The sequence below is a fragment of the Canis lupus genome, chromosome 17, assembly GCF_003254725.2.
Source record: "Canis lupus dingo isolate Sandy chromosome 17, ASM325472v2, whole genome shotgun sequence".
Lineage (NCBI taxonomy): Eukaryota > Metazoa > Chordata > Mammalia > Carnivora > Canidae > Canis > Canis lupus.
Window position 1 is genome coordinate 20,958,490 of NC_064259.1, and position 13,264 is coordinate 20,971,753.

General features: G+C 45.0%; 1 protein-coding gene across 2 annotated transcripts in view; it reads left to right on the top strand.

Moving 5' to 3' along the window:
• The window catches only part of DPYSL5 (dihydropyrimidinase like 5), a 96,745-nt gene that overhangs the window by 61,190 nt on the left and 22,291 nt on the right, over nucleotides 1-13,264 (top strand). For both annotated transcript variants that reach the window (XM_025454409.3, XM_035700273.2), the window contains 3 exons: nucleotides 8,969-9,127; nucleotides 11,451-11,630; nucleotides 12,494-12,562. In XM_025454409.3, coding sequence (XP_025310194.1) covers nucleotides 8,969-9,127; nucleotides 11,451-11,630; nucleotides 12,494-12,562 — 408 coding nt within the window. The remainder of the gene's footprint in view (nucleotides 1-8,968; nucleotides 9,128-11,450; nucleotides 11,631-12,493; nucleotides 12,563-13,264) is intronic.

Consider the following 13,264-nt stretch of genomic DNA (forward strand, 5'->3'; position numbering starts at 1 on the left):
TGGGAATTTGACTCCATTTCCTGTTTTGCTAAGAGGTCTGGAACCAAGGGTCCGGGCACCCTCTGATCATCTCCTCCTTTCTTGATTCTTCACCCCTCTTGAATGGATGGGAAGAGGGGTCCCTCCCAGCCTGAGAGATATGAAGATCAACCCTCAGTTGCCTCATGGGAACAACGGGGACAGTAATGTACCTATTTCACAGGGTCGTTGTAGCAGTTCAAGGGGCACAGAGCACAGGCTCAGTGGGTGTTGGTTATCATTAATCACACTCATCTCCATTTGGATGGCCCCCGATCAGCTCTCTTAGCACGAACAAAAACTCCTTTCCCTCTCCTCCCTTCTCAGCCACGCAAGCATGAAACCTCCCTCATTATTTACACCACCTTCCCTTCCAGCATCAAACCTGGCTGCTGCTGCTTCTCCTGAGAAACAGCTTTCACACTTGTCCCTCCCATCCCTGGCCCCAAATGCAGGGCCGTCACAGTGCAGCTGGCACTCCAGAGCCAGGGTATCGGAAGTCAGCCTTCACATTCTTCCTCTGCTCCGGAGCCTGCTGTGACTACCGACTAGTCCAGGGAGGGGGGTGAGGCCCCACGTCCCCTCTGGAACTGTGCCCCTCCATCAGGACCACCATCTCCGTAGCACACAAGTTGCAAACCTTTGCCAACCAGATGCAATCCGTGTTCAGTAAGGTCCTCAGAGTTTGGTCCTAATTAGACCTGCCTCAGCCCAAACTAAACAGATCTGCTGTGCTCCTGACTTTGCCCACACTGTCCTGCCCACCTGCCAGCTCTTAAGCTGCCTATCCAGTATGTCCTTCTCTTCCTTTGGCCTTTTTTAAGATTTTATCTATTTATCTGAGAGGGCATGAGCTCATGAGCAGGGGGAGGGGTAGAGGGAGAGAGAGAAGCAGGCTCCCTGCTGAGCGGGAGCCCACCCAGGACCCCTGAGATCATAGCCTGAGCCAAAGGCAGATACTTAACCGATCAAGCCACCCAGGCACCCCAAGAGGAACGTCACTTTTGATGCCTTATACTCTCATAGTACGTTGAAGTCATTTCTATTACAAATGAACCTTTTTCTTGTCCTGTTTGCCAATCACTCTCAGTACCTAAGATGTTTGTATTTCTTGCTTCTTCTGGAGAGCATCTGGTACATGTAGTAGAGGGCACATGGTGTGTACATTAATGCTACCTACAGACTATACGTATTGCCAATAAACACTACTATTTATTGGGCTCCTACTATGTGCAGGCACTGTGCTAAGTGCTTTACATGCATTATTATCTCATGTAGTTAGAGTAACGCCATGGGTATATATTATTATCCTCATCTTACAAATGAGGAAATGGAGCTCAAAGATTAAACAACTTGCCCACGTTCTTACAAGTAAGTGATGGAGTTAGAATTTAAATCTGGATCTGCCTGCCCTAAGGTCTGATTCTTGTCACTATACTATTTTGCCTCTAAATATAACATTACTATGCTTGCAAATGGCGGGCAGGGTAAGTTGAGGAAAATGTCCTTTTCCCAAAATATATTGTGGACTGAAGGTTGCCTGTTTTCCTCTGCAGAAAATTTAAAAAATCGGGGTGCCTGGGTGGCTCAGTAGGTTGAGCGTCTGCCTTCAGCTCAGGTCATGGTTCCGAGATCTTGGGATGAGTTCTGAGTTGGGCTGCCTGCTCGGCAGGGAGTCTGCTGCTCCCTCTCCCTCTTCCTGCCCCTCCCCCTGCTTGTGCTCTCTCCCTCTTTTTCTCTCTCTGTCAAATAGATGGATAAAATCTTTAAAAAGAAAAAGAGAGGGCAGCCCGGGTGGCTCAGCGGTTTAGCGCCGCCTTCAGCCCAGGGCCTGATCCTGGAGACCCAGGATCGAGTCCCATGTCGGGCTCCCTGCATGGAGCCTGCTTCTCCCTCTGCCTGTGTCTCTGTCTCTCTCTCTCTCTCTGTGCCTCTCATGAATAAATAAATAAAATAGTTTAAAAAAGAAAGGGAGAGAAAGAAAGAAAATTCAAAGAATGCAGTGTGTTTTAGCTATGTTGGTAATGCTAAGAGTAAGAGCATGGTGAGGTCAGACGGGCGACCAGGCCTCCAGATGATATGGGAGAGGCCATGGACTCAGAAGGTAAGAGTGGAAAGTAAAAGGAAGTTTGGGAGTGCAATTAATTGCAAATATACAATTTAGAGAAAGCCAGTCAGCTGCATGATGAGCTCAATAGGCTGTAAATTTTGGGTCAAGAAAAGACTTGAGAGCTGTCTGTATAGCCACAGGGACAGAAAGGGTGGCCCCAGGGAGCTGATCACACAGCAGTGGGATACCCTGCAGAAATATTAGGGGTGATTTTTAAATTTTTTGTTTGTTTTGTTTTTGTTCTTGTTTTCCTCAGAGAAAGGAGGCAATTGATAGACAGGAATGGGAGTGACTCCAAAGGAGGCTGGAGCAGTGGTCTGCACTCAACTTGCCTGGAAGGGAATTGTCAGAGAGTCAGTGTCCTGAGCCCCCAGTGTGAGCTTTCTGAATTGGTGGTGAAGTTCAGTGTAAGCCTGTTAAGAGCCAGATCACCCTCGATTAGGCAAGTGTAGCCAGTCAATAAAAATGTGGGACTCCTTGTTAAAAAATTATGAAGAATTTTAACATGATGACAGCAAAACATTAAATCCCAAGCAGGAGAGCCTCTCTACATGCAGGGAACTGGGGGACCCCACAGACCAGGTGCCCAAAAAGCTGCCTATGGCTGGTGAACTTGTGTTTCAGGATGAGAAAGATACTGACCGAGTGCCAGGCATGGCTCTAAGCACCATACATATGTCATCCTATTTGATGAAATGCTCAGGTCCTTGTTTTGGTAAGTTTCTCAAGTCCCAAGACACCGTGGTGCTTCAGAGCTGGCTCTCCAGAGGGCCTTTAAGAAGCCAACAGATCCTTGATGGTGAAGGAAGTTATTCGGAGCAAGAGAGAAACCACCGAGCTAGTGATTTTTTTTTCTCTTGTACTTTGGGAGATTGTGAATAAAAGATAGAAGATAATTTTAATGTGCAAAGCAAAAGAACTAGTTCAGCAATTCCAAGAGAAGCAGATCTAGCTGAACCAGTGTTGCCTTTCCCAGCTGCATTAGAAAATGTGGAAATGTTTGCATCGCGCTCACTAGTCTACAAAACACATCCAAATACTTGTTATTTGATTCTCAGTGCTAGAGCATTCCATTCTTAAAGATTGAGTTGCCCCTGGTTGATAGGCCTAGGTAGTAGCAGATCCTGCTTTTTTATTCCCATCACCTCCCCCAACACAAACCCCCTTGTTTATGCCCTGTAGGAAAATATGCTCCAGGAAGCCCCTCCCTCTTCCCCAGTGAGAAACCCCACAGATTCCCTCTGGCTCAAGTGCCTTCTCAATAGCAGAGCACGAAGTTTGTGCCTTGACCTGTTGTTCCACCTTGGAACAAGCTGCTGCTTTGGGGGAAGGGTTGCAGGGCAGGGGCAAGGGATGAAGAGTGTGGAATTGGAAGATTTTTAAAAACCATTGCTACTGGGAACCCAGCAAAATGTGATTCAAGCTGCAGCAAGGCAGAAGATGGTAAGTGATTCTCCAGAGAGCCTTGTCTTGACAGAGGCAGGAAGGGCCAATACACTGTTCTCTCCAACACTGTGATGTCAGCAAATAAATCATATTTTTCTGAAATTTCTTTCCAACTTTCTGAGCATGGCCCTGGTCCCTATGGAGACCCTGTGTGCCCCGCAGTGGTCTGAACTTCTAAAGCATGAAGGTGACATTTCTATCAGGTGTAGGTTGAGTTTCAATACAAGTTCTGCCCAAGTTTATGCCTGGAAAGTGGATTACCAATAAGTATATTGGGTTGTATTAGGAAGCAAGTGGAGGTGACGTTACTGGGCATCAAATAAATCCAGATTCACCCAGCAGAAGATCACAAATGTCAAAAACAAATCATGGTAACCCTTTGAAATACTCAAGTTATGTTTCATCTCCTGCCAAATGTGTATAATAATGCTGTGTCTGTTGATTAAACAGATGGTCCCAATGTCCATTTATCCACTATTAAGTTATCCACTATTAACTCTGTAGTTAACTCCTGGGCTCATGTAGTAAGAGTTGGAGGTGTGCATGCACCACTAAGCTACACATCCACTTCCTGGCAACTTCTACCTCCATATGGGGACTGTACACATATGAGCAGGAATACTCAAGCACCATGTGTGGTGGTAAATAAATGTCCATGAACTCAGAGCTAAACACCTACGTGGAAGAGCATTCATATAATTAATTAATTAATTAATTAATTAAATGAATGAAATAGATCTTAAAGATATTGAGTTTTTTAAAAAAGCAAGTTGCAGGGATCCCTGGGTGGTGCAGCGGTTTAGCGCCTGCCTTTGGCCCAGGGTGCGATCCTGGAGACCCGGGATCAAATCCCACGTCAGGCTCCCGGTGCATGGAGCCTGCTTCTCTCTTTGCCTGTGTCTCTGCCTCTCTCTCTCTGTGTGACTATCATAAATAAATAAAAATTAAAAAAAAAAAAAGCAAGTTGCAAAAAAGTATGGACAGTAGGATACCGTTTGTGTAGATTTTTTAAATTAACAAGACAAACCATAGTAAAAGCATAAAAATATAGATTTATATATTTTTAAGGCAATTTATATGTCAACCTCTGGGGAGGGGGATAGAGAACAGGACGGAGGGCTTTGGTTGGATTGCTTGTATTTCTTTTTTTTTTTTTTAAGATTTTTATTTATTTGAGAGAGAGTGCACATAAGTAGGCAGAGCAGCAGGCAGAGGGAGAGGGAGAAGCAGGCTCTCCACTGAGCAGAGAGCCAGATGTGGGGCTCCATCCCAGGACGCCAAAAGCAGACACTCAACCAACTGAGCCACCCAGGTGCCCCCCCCTTTTTTTTTAATGTTTTTTTTTTAAAAAACAGCGAAAAATGTTAAATCTGTTATGTTTGACTAGTGAGTTCATGCTATGTGTTGTAGTATTTTCTATAATTTTACTGTATGGTTGAAATATTTCATAATTTTCAGAAGAAAGTATTTTGAACACATAAGCATGGTTAACTAAATTTTTTTAAGGATTTATTATTTGTTTTGAGAGAGAGAACATGTGGGGGGCTGCAAGGAGGGGCAGAAGGACAGAGAGAGAGAGAGAGACACTCTCAAGCAGACTCCCCACTGAGTGGGGAGCCCAATGGGGCTTGACCCCAGGACCCTGAGATCATGATCCGAGCTGAAACCAAGAGTCAGACACATAACCAACTAAGCCACCCAGGCGCCCCACGTGGTTAACTAAATTTTAAATAATTTTTAGCTTTTTCTCAATTTCTGTTTAAAATAGATATTATAAATAATGTCTATTAAATAGATTTTGGAAAACTAGAGAAACTAAATAACTCAGATTCTCATCACTCAAAACAGTCCTTGTTAATGTTTTGGTATATTTCCTCCCATGTTTTTCCTTGTGTGGGTGCCTGTGTGTTTAAACATACTTCTCAGCATCTTGGGCACACATATTGAATCCTGCCTTTTTCGCTCATTATAGTATCACCCTTTTTCCATGTTATGACTTAGACTCCATGAACATCATTTCTGTTGACTTCCATTAAACATTGTCCACAGCTTGCTTAACCAACACCATTTTTGCATAAAACCAGGAACGTTCAGCAGTCACGCAGTCCCATACTTGTAAACATAATCCTTTTGAAAGCCTCAGGAACAGGATTGGGTCATGCTCTCTGTTGATTTCTACAAGGCTGTTTCTGTGTGGGATGACAGTAAAAAGGTCTGTCACATCTGTGATATCACACTCCAAGGAAGACAGAGCTTGTCGGCATTCATCCCGTGGGTTGGAACTGTATATATTTTAAAAGCCAGCTCTGGGGATGCCTGGATGGCTCAGCGGTTGAGCATCTGCCTTTGGCTCGGGGAGTGATCCCGAGATTCTGGGATCAAGTCCCGCACCGGGCTCCCCACATGGAACCTGCTTCTCACTCTGCCTCTATCTCTGCCTCTCTTTGTGTTTCTCATGAATAAATAAATAAAATCTTAAAAAAAAAAAAAAAGCCAGCTCTGTTTATATCTTGCCTGAGAGGCAACAAGTCCTCGTACATACTTGTACATCCAGCATTTGGTCTGGGCTCCTGAATCTTTGCTGATCCTGTTAAACTTGTGCTTTGAGGCCTGAGGTAATAGCAGATATAATTAGTCCAGATATTTATGTGGCTCTTCCCAGCTTACAGGTGCTCTCACATCCATTGCTACCAGATCTTCTCTGGGCCCCCAGGAGGTGAGGTGTAGAGTGAGCACACAGTTGGCCCTGGGTTCCAGCCAATAAGTGAGAAAGTCAGCACCACCATCCAGTGACACCTACCAGAACTCTTCAGTTACTGTCCTTAGGCTCAGGCAAGAGGGGTCGTGTCTACCCAGAGCCCACTGTCCTCTTCTAGACTCAGGGTCCCTGGACTTTCTTAGTAAATGGTCCTGAGCACTTCCAGGTCCTATGCAAGCTTGAATCTCTTCTGCTGGGAACCAGACTACCTGTGTGTGCATGCCTGGGTCCAAGGGTAGCATTTTGCAGGGAGTGAGCAGATCTTAGACCTGCAGGCTGCAGGATGAACCCAAGATCAGGGATGTGGGCAGGGGGCAGCTGCAAAGGCTGAAGGTTAACATCCCATATAATGTAGCTCAGAGCTGCAGACTCCAAGAGCTCTAAATTCAGGCCTGGCCTTCTCGGCCATATATTTGTTAGAGTAGTAGGAGGATAGAATGTATTCTGTTTGACAGTTAGCTTGATCTGTAACTTTTAACCACTTAGAGATTCAGCATAGGGACCTCCTTTTCTCCTCTTGCTCTGGGACCCACAGATCTTAAGAACAGTATCAGCTCTCTGATTATCCTGTTTCCAGCTGTTTCCAGGTCCCTCTTTTTCTATCCAAGGCTAGAGACCTACTGAGTGGGATGTAGAGGAAGACAATCTAGAACCAGTAAAACAAGTGTATAAAATATAAACAATTTAGTGTATGAAATATCAATATCTGATACCCCCTGTGTCTACATGTAAAGGCAAGAAATGCATTTCAGGGAAGAATAGAGTACAACCACCTGCTGTAAGGATGAATCAGCCCGGCACATCCAGCCAGATCACAAATAGAAACCAGCGAGTAAAGCTACAATCTGCTGCTCTTCCTCTTCTCATTTCCCTGCACCCCCTATCCCATTTCCCTCGCTGTGTACCGCAGAACCACCGCCCTCTGTTGGTGGCTTTAAGCCATGCAAGAAGTCGGACTCCTGCCCTCCCGACATGGCCCAGCCAACATCAGCGTGGGAAATCCATGCTGCAAGAGTTTTCATTTTAATTCTTTGACCACTAAATTAACGTTTTTCAGTTCCCCAACCCCCAGCAGTGTTTCTGATTTGTGATTTAGGATTTGACTGTGACTGGAGAAGCATGAAATCATTAAGAAAATTTCACTGTCCCGTTTTCTTCCTCTACAGAAAACAGAGATAAACAGCCAAAGTCTGGATAATTAAATGCACACATAAGGACAGACTTCACTCAGTCCACTTTATTAAAGACATTTCACTTGATTTTCCCAACTAACCAGCCAGGGAACTAATTTAGGTAAAGCTTAGAGAGGTTAAGTAACTATTATAATAGCTATTATAGGTAAAGCATCTCAGAGACGTTAAGTAATGTGGCTGAGGCTATCCAGCTGGGAGGTGGTGAACGAGGACTCAAACTTAGGCTGATCCAAATTACTGTCAGGACCCAAATAGAAGGATGGGTTTTGTCTAAACTTCTACTCATTGGAAAAAAAAGAGTCACCCTCTATCAGAGCATACAGAAAGTAGCAGAGCCCTCTCTTGATTATTCTGTTTTGATGAAGTTTTGTTTGGGAACAACATTAGCCAGGAATAGTCTTTGGTCAATGCTCATTCTGGAAGTTTGTGCAGGTCAGCCGACCAAATTGGTTGTTAAAAAAGTATGCATGGGCGAGGTGAATCTTTAATACAGATTTAGTAATTATTGGGATCCCTGGGTGGCGCAGCGGTTTGGCGCCTGCCTTTGGCCCAGGGCGCGATCCTGGAAACCCGGGATCGATTCCCACGTCGGGCTCCCGGTGCATGGAGCCTGCTTCTCTCTGCCTGTGTCTCTGCCTCTCTTTCTCTCTCTGTGACTATCATAAATAAATAAAAAAATTTAAAAAAATATTAAAAAAAAAAGATTTAGTAATTATTCCTGGAGCTATGCTTTTTTTTTTTTTATCACAAATGAGGCTTCTTAATGATTTCTTTTTAAGTGGTATCTTGTGGAGATTGTGAATAGGGTAATTTTTCATTGATAAATCATACAGGGACCTAAAAAGTACTCGATCTCAAACAAGATAAATGGAAATGAACTCAACGTGCTTGGAAAAACTGAAGACAAAGAACTCCCATGCAGAAGGTGCACATGAAAACTTGGAATAAAATCGTTTCATGAAATATGAGTGAATAAAACAAAATGATATATCCAAATTAACATTTTATATTAGGATTTAAATACATCTGGATAACTAAATAATTATAAATAGACATTTTGTTACCTCAAACATTTGGTTGTGTTGTCTCTATATTCACATTGGCTAAAATCATTGGGTGTGGGAGGAGGGGAGTCTGGAAAAGAAAGGCTGGCCTCAGGCTGGGGTAACACACTAAGTGTTTTTTCCAAAGCACCGAGCTAGAACCCATGACAAGGAAGAAGTGGGTTTGTGCTGGATCCACAGTGGTGATAAAGGTTACTGGCTCCTGTATGTCCAGCTCCTTACAATTTCCCAAGCATTGCTGCACTGGAGACTCACAGCCTCTTGCTTGATAGGGTCTGTGGTTGTCCTGAATGTCCATCCAAGGGCTCTGTGTGTCTTTGCATTGGTGACTTGGCTGTGGGAAGGGATGTAATGAGACTGCTTTTCCCGTCTCCTGCAGGCAGCACTAGTTGGAGGCACCACCATGGTCATCGGCCACGTCCTGCCTGATAAGGAAACCTCCCTCGTGGATGCCTATGAGAAGTGCCGGGGTCTGGCGGACCCCAAGGTCTGCTGTGACTATGCCCTGCACGTGGGGATCACCTGGTGGGCACCCAAGGTAATGGTGCTGGGTGGAATCCCAAAAGAAGAATGAATGTTCTTTTTAGAACAGGCAGAGGGACCATTTGGTCAGAGTCAGCTAGGGTGGGGTGCTCTCCCACAGGTGTGGGACCCGCACCACCACCATCCCAACTCCCCCAAATGCCAAGAGAAAAAACACATGGTTCCGCAAGAGGACCAGAAGGCTCATTCTGCTTAATTTAAAGGGCCAGTTTTCCAGCAGACACAGAGGGCCTAAGACCAGAGGTGTGGAGAGCGCTGAGTCCTTGCTCAGACCACAGCAGCAACTCTTTTAAGCATTTGACAGAATACTTTATGGTGAGCGCTGCTGACTCCTAAAGTGGCTGCTGCTGAATAGTGGGCTTGGCAAGAGTCAGGCTCATTGTCATGCTGGAAGTGACAGCTTGGTCCTGAGGGCTCAGAACAGAACAGAAGGTCCCATACTGACTGGTTATTGCTGCCTGGTACAAATGGACTGGGCTACTTCTTTCCTGGGGGGCCCAGCTCCTGCTCTGAGAGCCGTGAGGCTGCTCCTGGCACATGCTGAGGCTGGCTCCCACTGAGCCGTTTCTCGCTTCAGCCTCTGTGGCCCTCTGGCTTTCCTGTCCTTCCACTGCTCCAGGCCTCAGGGCCAGAGTCCAGTCCCCTCTCCCCGATTCCCACTTCTTTGCTCTTCCCCAAAACAGATAGACGAGCGTTTAGATTTTGTTTCACTTCTGGACTTTTACTGCTTGTTATCCCAGGGAAGCAGCCTGGATGCTCATTCTTTTATCAATTCCGTGTTAATCACCATGTGCCGGTACTCCGTGGGTGCCCTAGAATCAGAAAAATAAATAAGCACTGGGGCACCTGGCTGGCCCAGTCAATAGAGCGTGTGGCTCTTGATCTCAGGATCCTGAGTTCATACCCCGCTTTGCGCATAACATCGTCTACTTTTAAAAAAACAAAAAACAAAAACAACAAGCATTAAGACATTTTACAAAGTTCTTCAGCTCTAGAGACTGGTCTACAGGGCCTGACTCCCTTCTCAGATGGTAATTAAAAGCCTCAGGTACTACTGCCCTTGGGTTTTAGCTGTGAGTGTGGGGCTCACCCAGTCTCCTCTGTTATTTCTCACCTGGTCCTTCTGAAAAGCTCGGACCCCTCCAAGCCTCACACCATGAAGACCTCCCTCCTGGTATTGGGTAAAGGCACAGACCACCCTAAATGTCAGTCAGCCCTTATCTCAGGTGAGGGTTTTGTTTATTTTGGACACCCTCCTGGGTGGATGACCCTACCTGGAGCCTCTCTATTCCCTCCACCTGGAGTTGGCCTGGAATAGAGCATCCATTCCAGTTCTCAGCCACACTGAAGCCAGGCCAGCCATCCTTAGGTCCCCAGAGGTTATGGGGACTTCCACGCATCTAGAATTTCAAATTCTTTTTTTTGTTATTATCAAATAATTTCTTTCTAACTGAAGATTTTAAAAATAGAAAAGAAGCCCATCATCTGGTCACTCCAACACAACCACTATTGTTTTAGCTTATTTCCTTCCAGTCTTTTCTTCATATGTGCTTTTTTACATAGTAACTCTTTTACTCAATGTGAGCATTTTTGGTTTGGCTGCATGGTCTTCATGACCATCAGTGTGGTGGCTACCTAATGTCCTATCAACGAAATAAACCTCAATTTATATTCCTATTGTCAGACCAATGTTGCTTCCAGTTTTTTCCTAATGTAGGTAACGTTGGGATGAAACTCCTTATTCATGTAGCTTTGATCATATTCCTAAATTAGATTTTCCCCAGAGTCTCAGGATTGGGTTTCTTTGTTTGTTTTAATTTTACTTTTAGGCAATCTCCAAGCCCGACCTGGGGCTCGAACCCACAACCCCAAGATCAAGAAGAGTTGCACGCTCCACTGACTGAGCCAGCCAGGCGCCTTGGGTCTCAGGATTTTTAGCATTATTCTACTGAATTGTGCATATTTATTAAGGGGGCAGAGGGCACAAGCCCTGAGAGTAAAAAGGTGTTAGTGCATTTATGAATAAGGCTAACTTGGAGTCAGAAACATAGGACAAGCCTACGGAATAGCAGAAACATTCCTGGACAGTAACAATAAAGTTCCTGTATGTGTGTCATACTTGACAATTTTCAAAGTACTTCTGCATCTGCTTGCTCACATGACCTCACAGCAGCCTGTGGGGTGGGTGAAAAGTGAGATGATACTGTGAGGTTGCTGGTGGTCATATGGCCCACATCTCCATCCTGAGCCAGCATCTGCCAGCCAGCCTCTTGAACATCTGTACTCACGTGGCATTGCCTTTGCATTTTGCTCTCCAGGTGAAAGCAGAAATGGAGACACTGGTAAGGGAGAAGGGTGTCAACTCCTTCCAGATGTTCATGACCTACAAAGACTTGTATATGCTTCGGGACAGCGAGCTGTATCAAGTGTTGCATGCTTGCAAGGACATTGGAGCGATCCCCCGAGTCCATGCTGAGAATGGGGAGCTCGTGGCCGAGGCAAGGCAATAGAGAATAGAGAATATGGGGGAGGGGGTGCTGGGGTGCCAATACAGATAACTGGGTCTGGGTCGGGGGGAGATTCCTGACCACCCATCACCCATCTCACAATTTTGTTCAGACAAAATAAGTTATAAAAGAAAGTGCAAGATGTTGACAACCCCACAGATGACAAATCTTAATCAGAAAATCCAAACTTGTCTACTATCTGTAAAAAAACAACAACAAAAAAAACTCTTCACAGTACAAAATGGTTTTTAAGTCTTAGATAATGTCTTAGTTCTAATATGATATTTAAATTCCATTATAGCAAAAGAATTTGAAGCACCTCTAAGAAATATTTTAAGGAGATTTGACATCAGAATAAATGAGAGTCAGCTCTCTGCTTTCCTGTTACCATCCGCCCTCCAGAAGAGCTGGGATATTATTAGCGGTCTACTCACTGATAGATGAGTCCCTTTGTGCTCCTGGATCTTAAATAGGATACTTGGAAAAGGATACTTGGAAAGGAAAGCCACATCATCTAGATGTGGCTGGAAGCTAGAGACTTGACTAGACTTCAGTGGGGCAGTTCTGACTTTCAGTCCGATCGTCTTTCATGTCCCAAACTTGCTGGTTAGATACAGAACTGTAATTTTAAGAGGAAAAAATATATTCCATCCTTATGGAGGTGAGACCTAGGAGAGTCTTACTGCCCCCTTACTGCAAGGGAGCCCTGTACTGATTCTGCCCTCTTTGGGAGATGAATACTACAGAGGTGAGAAAAGTAGCAAGTCTATTGCAATGGGCTCTGTCCAACATATTTGAGAGTCCCTGGGGTTTGTGATTTTCTTGTATCATTCAATTTTCTGTCTTTTATTCAGGGTGCCAAGGAAGCGCTAGATTTGGGTATCACGGGCCCAGAAGGAATCGAAATCAGCCGCCCAGAGGAGGTGAGGAAAACTTTCTGTGCCTTTTGTCAGCTTCTTTCCTATGGGTTCATAGAATCTTTCTTTTTTTTAAATTTATTTATTTATTCATGAGAGACACACAGAGAGAGAGGCAGAGATATAGACAGAGAGAGAAGCAGGCTCCCTGCAGGGAACCTGATGTGGGACTCAATCCAGACTCCAGGATCATGCCCTGAGCCAAAGGCAGATGCTCAACCACTGAGCCACCCAGACATCCCTGGATTCATAGAATCTTTTTTTTCTAAGATTTTATTTATTTACTCATGAGAGCACACAGAGAGAAGCAGAGACATAGGCAGACAGAGAAGCAGGCTCCCTGTGGGGAGCCCGATGTAGGACTCGATCCCAGGACCCTGGGATCATGCCCTGAGCCAAAGGCCTTGGGCTTCCTTGGGAATGACATTTGGGGGGAAACCAGACCCATCTGATTTGATTCTGATTTCAGGGATCTGAGGGAGACAATGTGAGCACAGCAGGGGCTGCTTTCCCCAAAATTGAATGGGCAGTGGGGAGACAGAGTGAAAGGACCTTCATGAGTTTTTTTTTTTTAAAGATTTTATTTATTTATTCATGAGAGAGAGAGAGAGAGAGAGGCAGAGACATAGGCAGAGGGAGAAGCAGGCTCCATGCAGGGAGCCTGATGTGGGACTCAATCCCGAGTCCCCAGGATCACGCCCTGCGTTA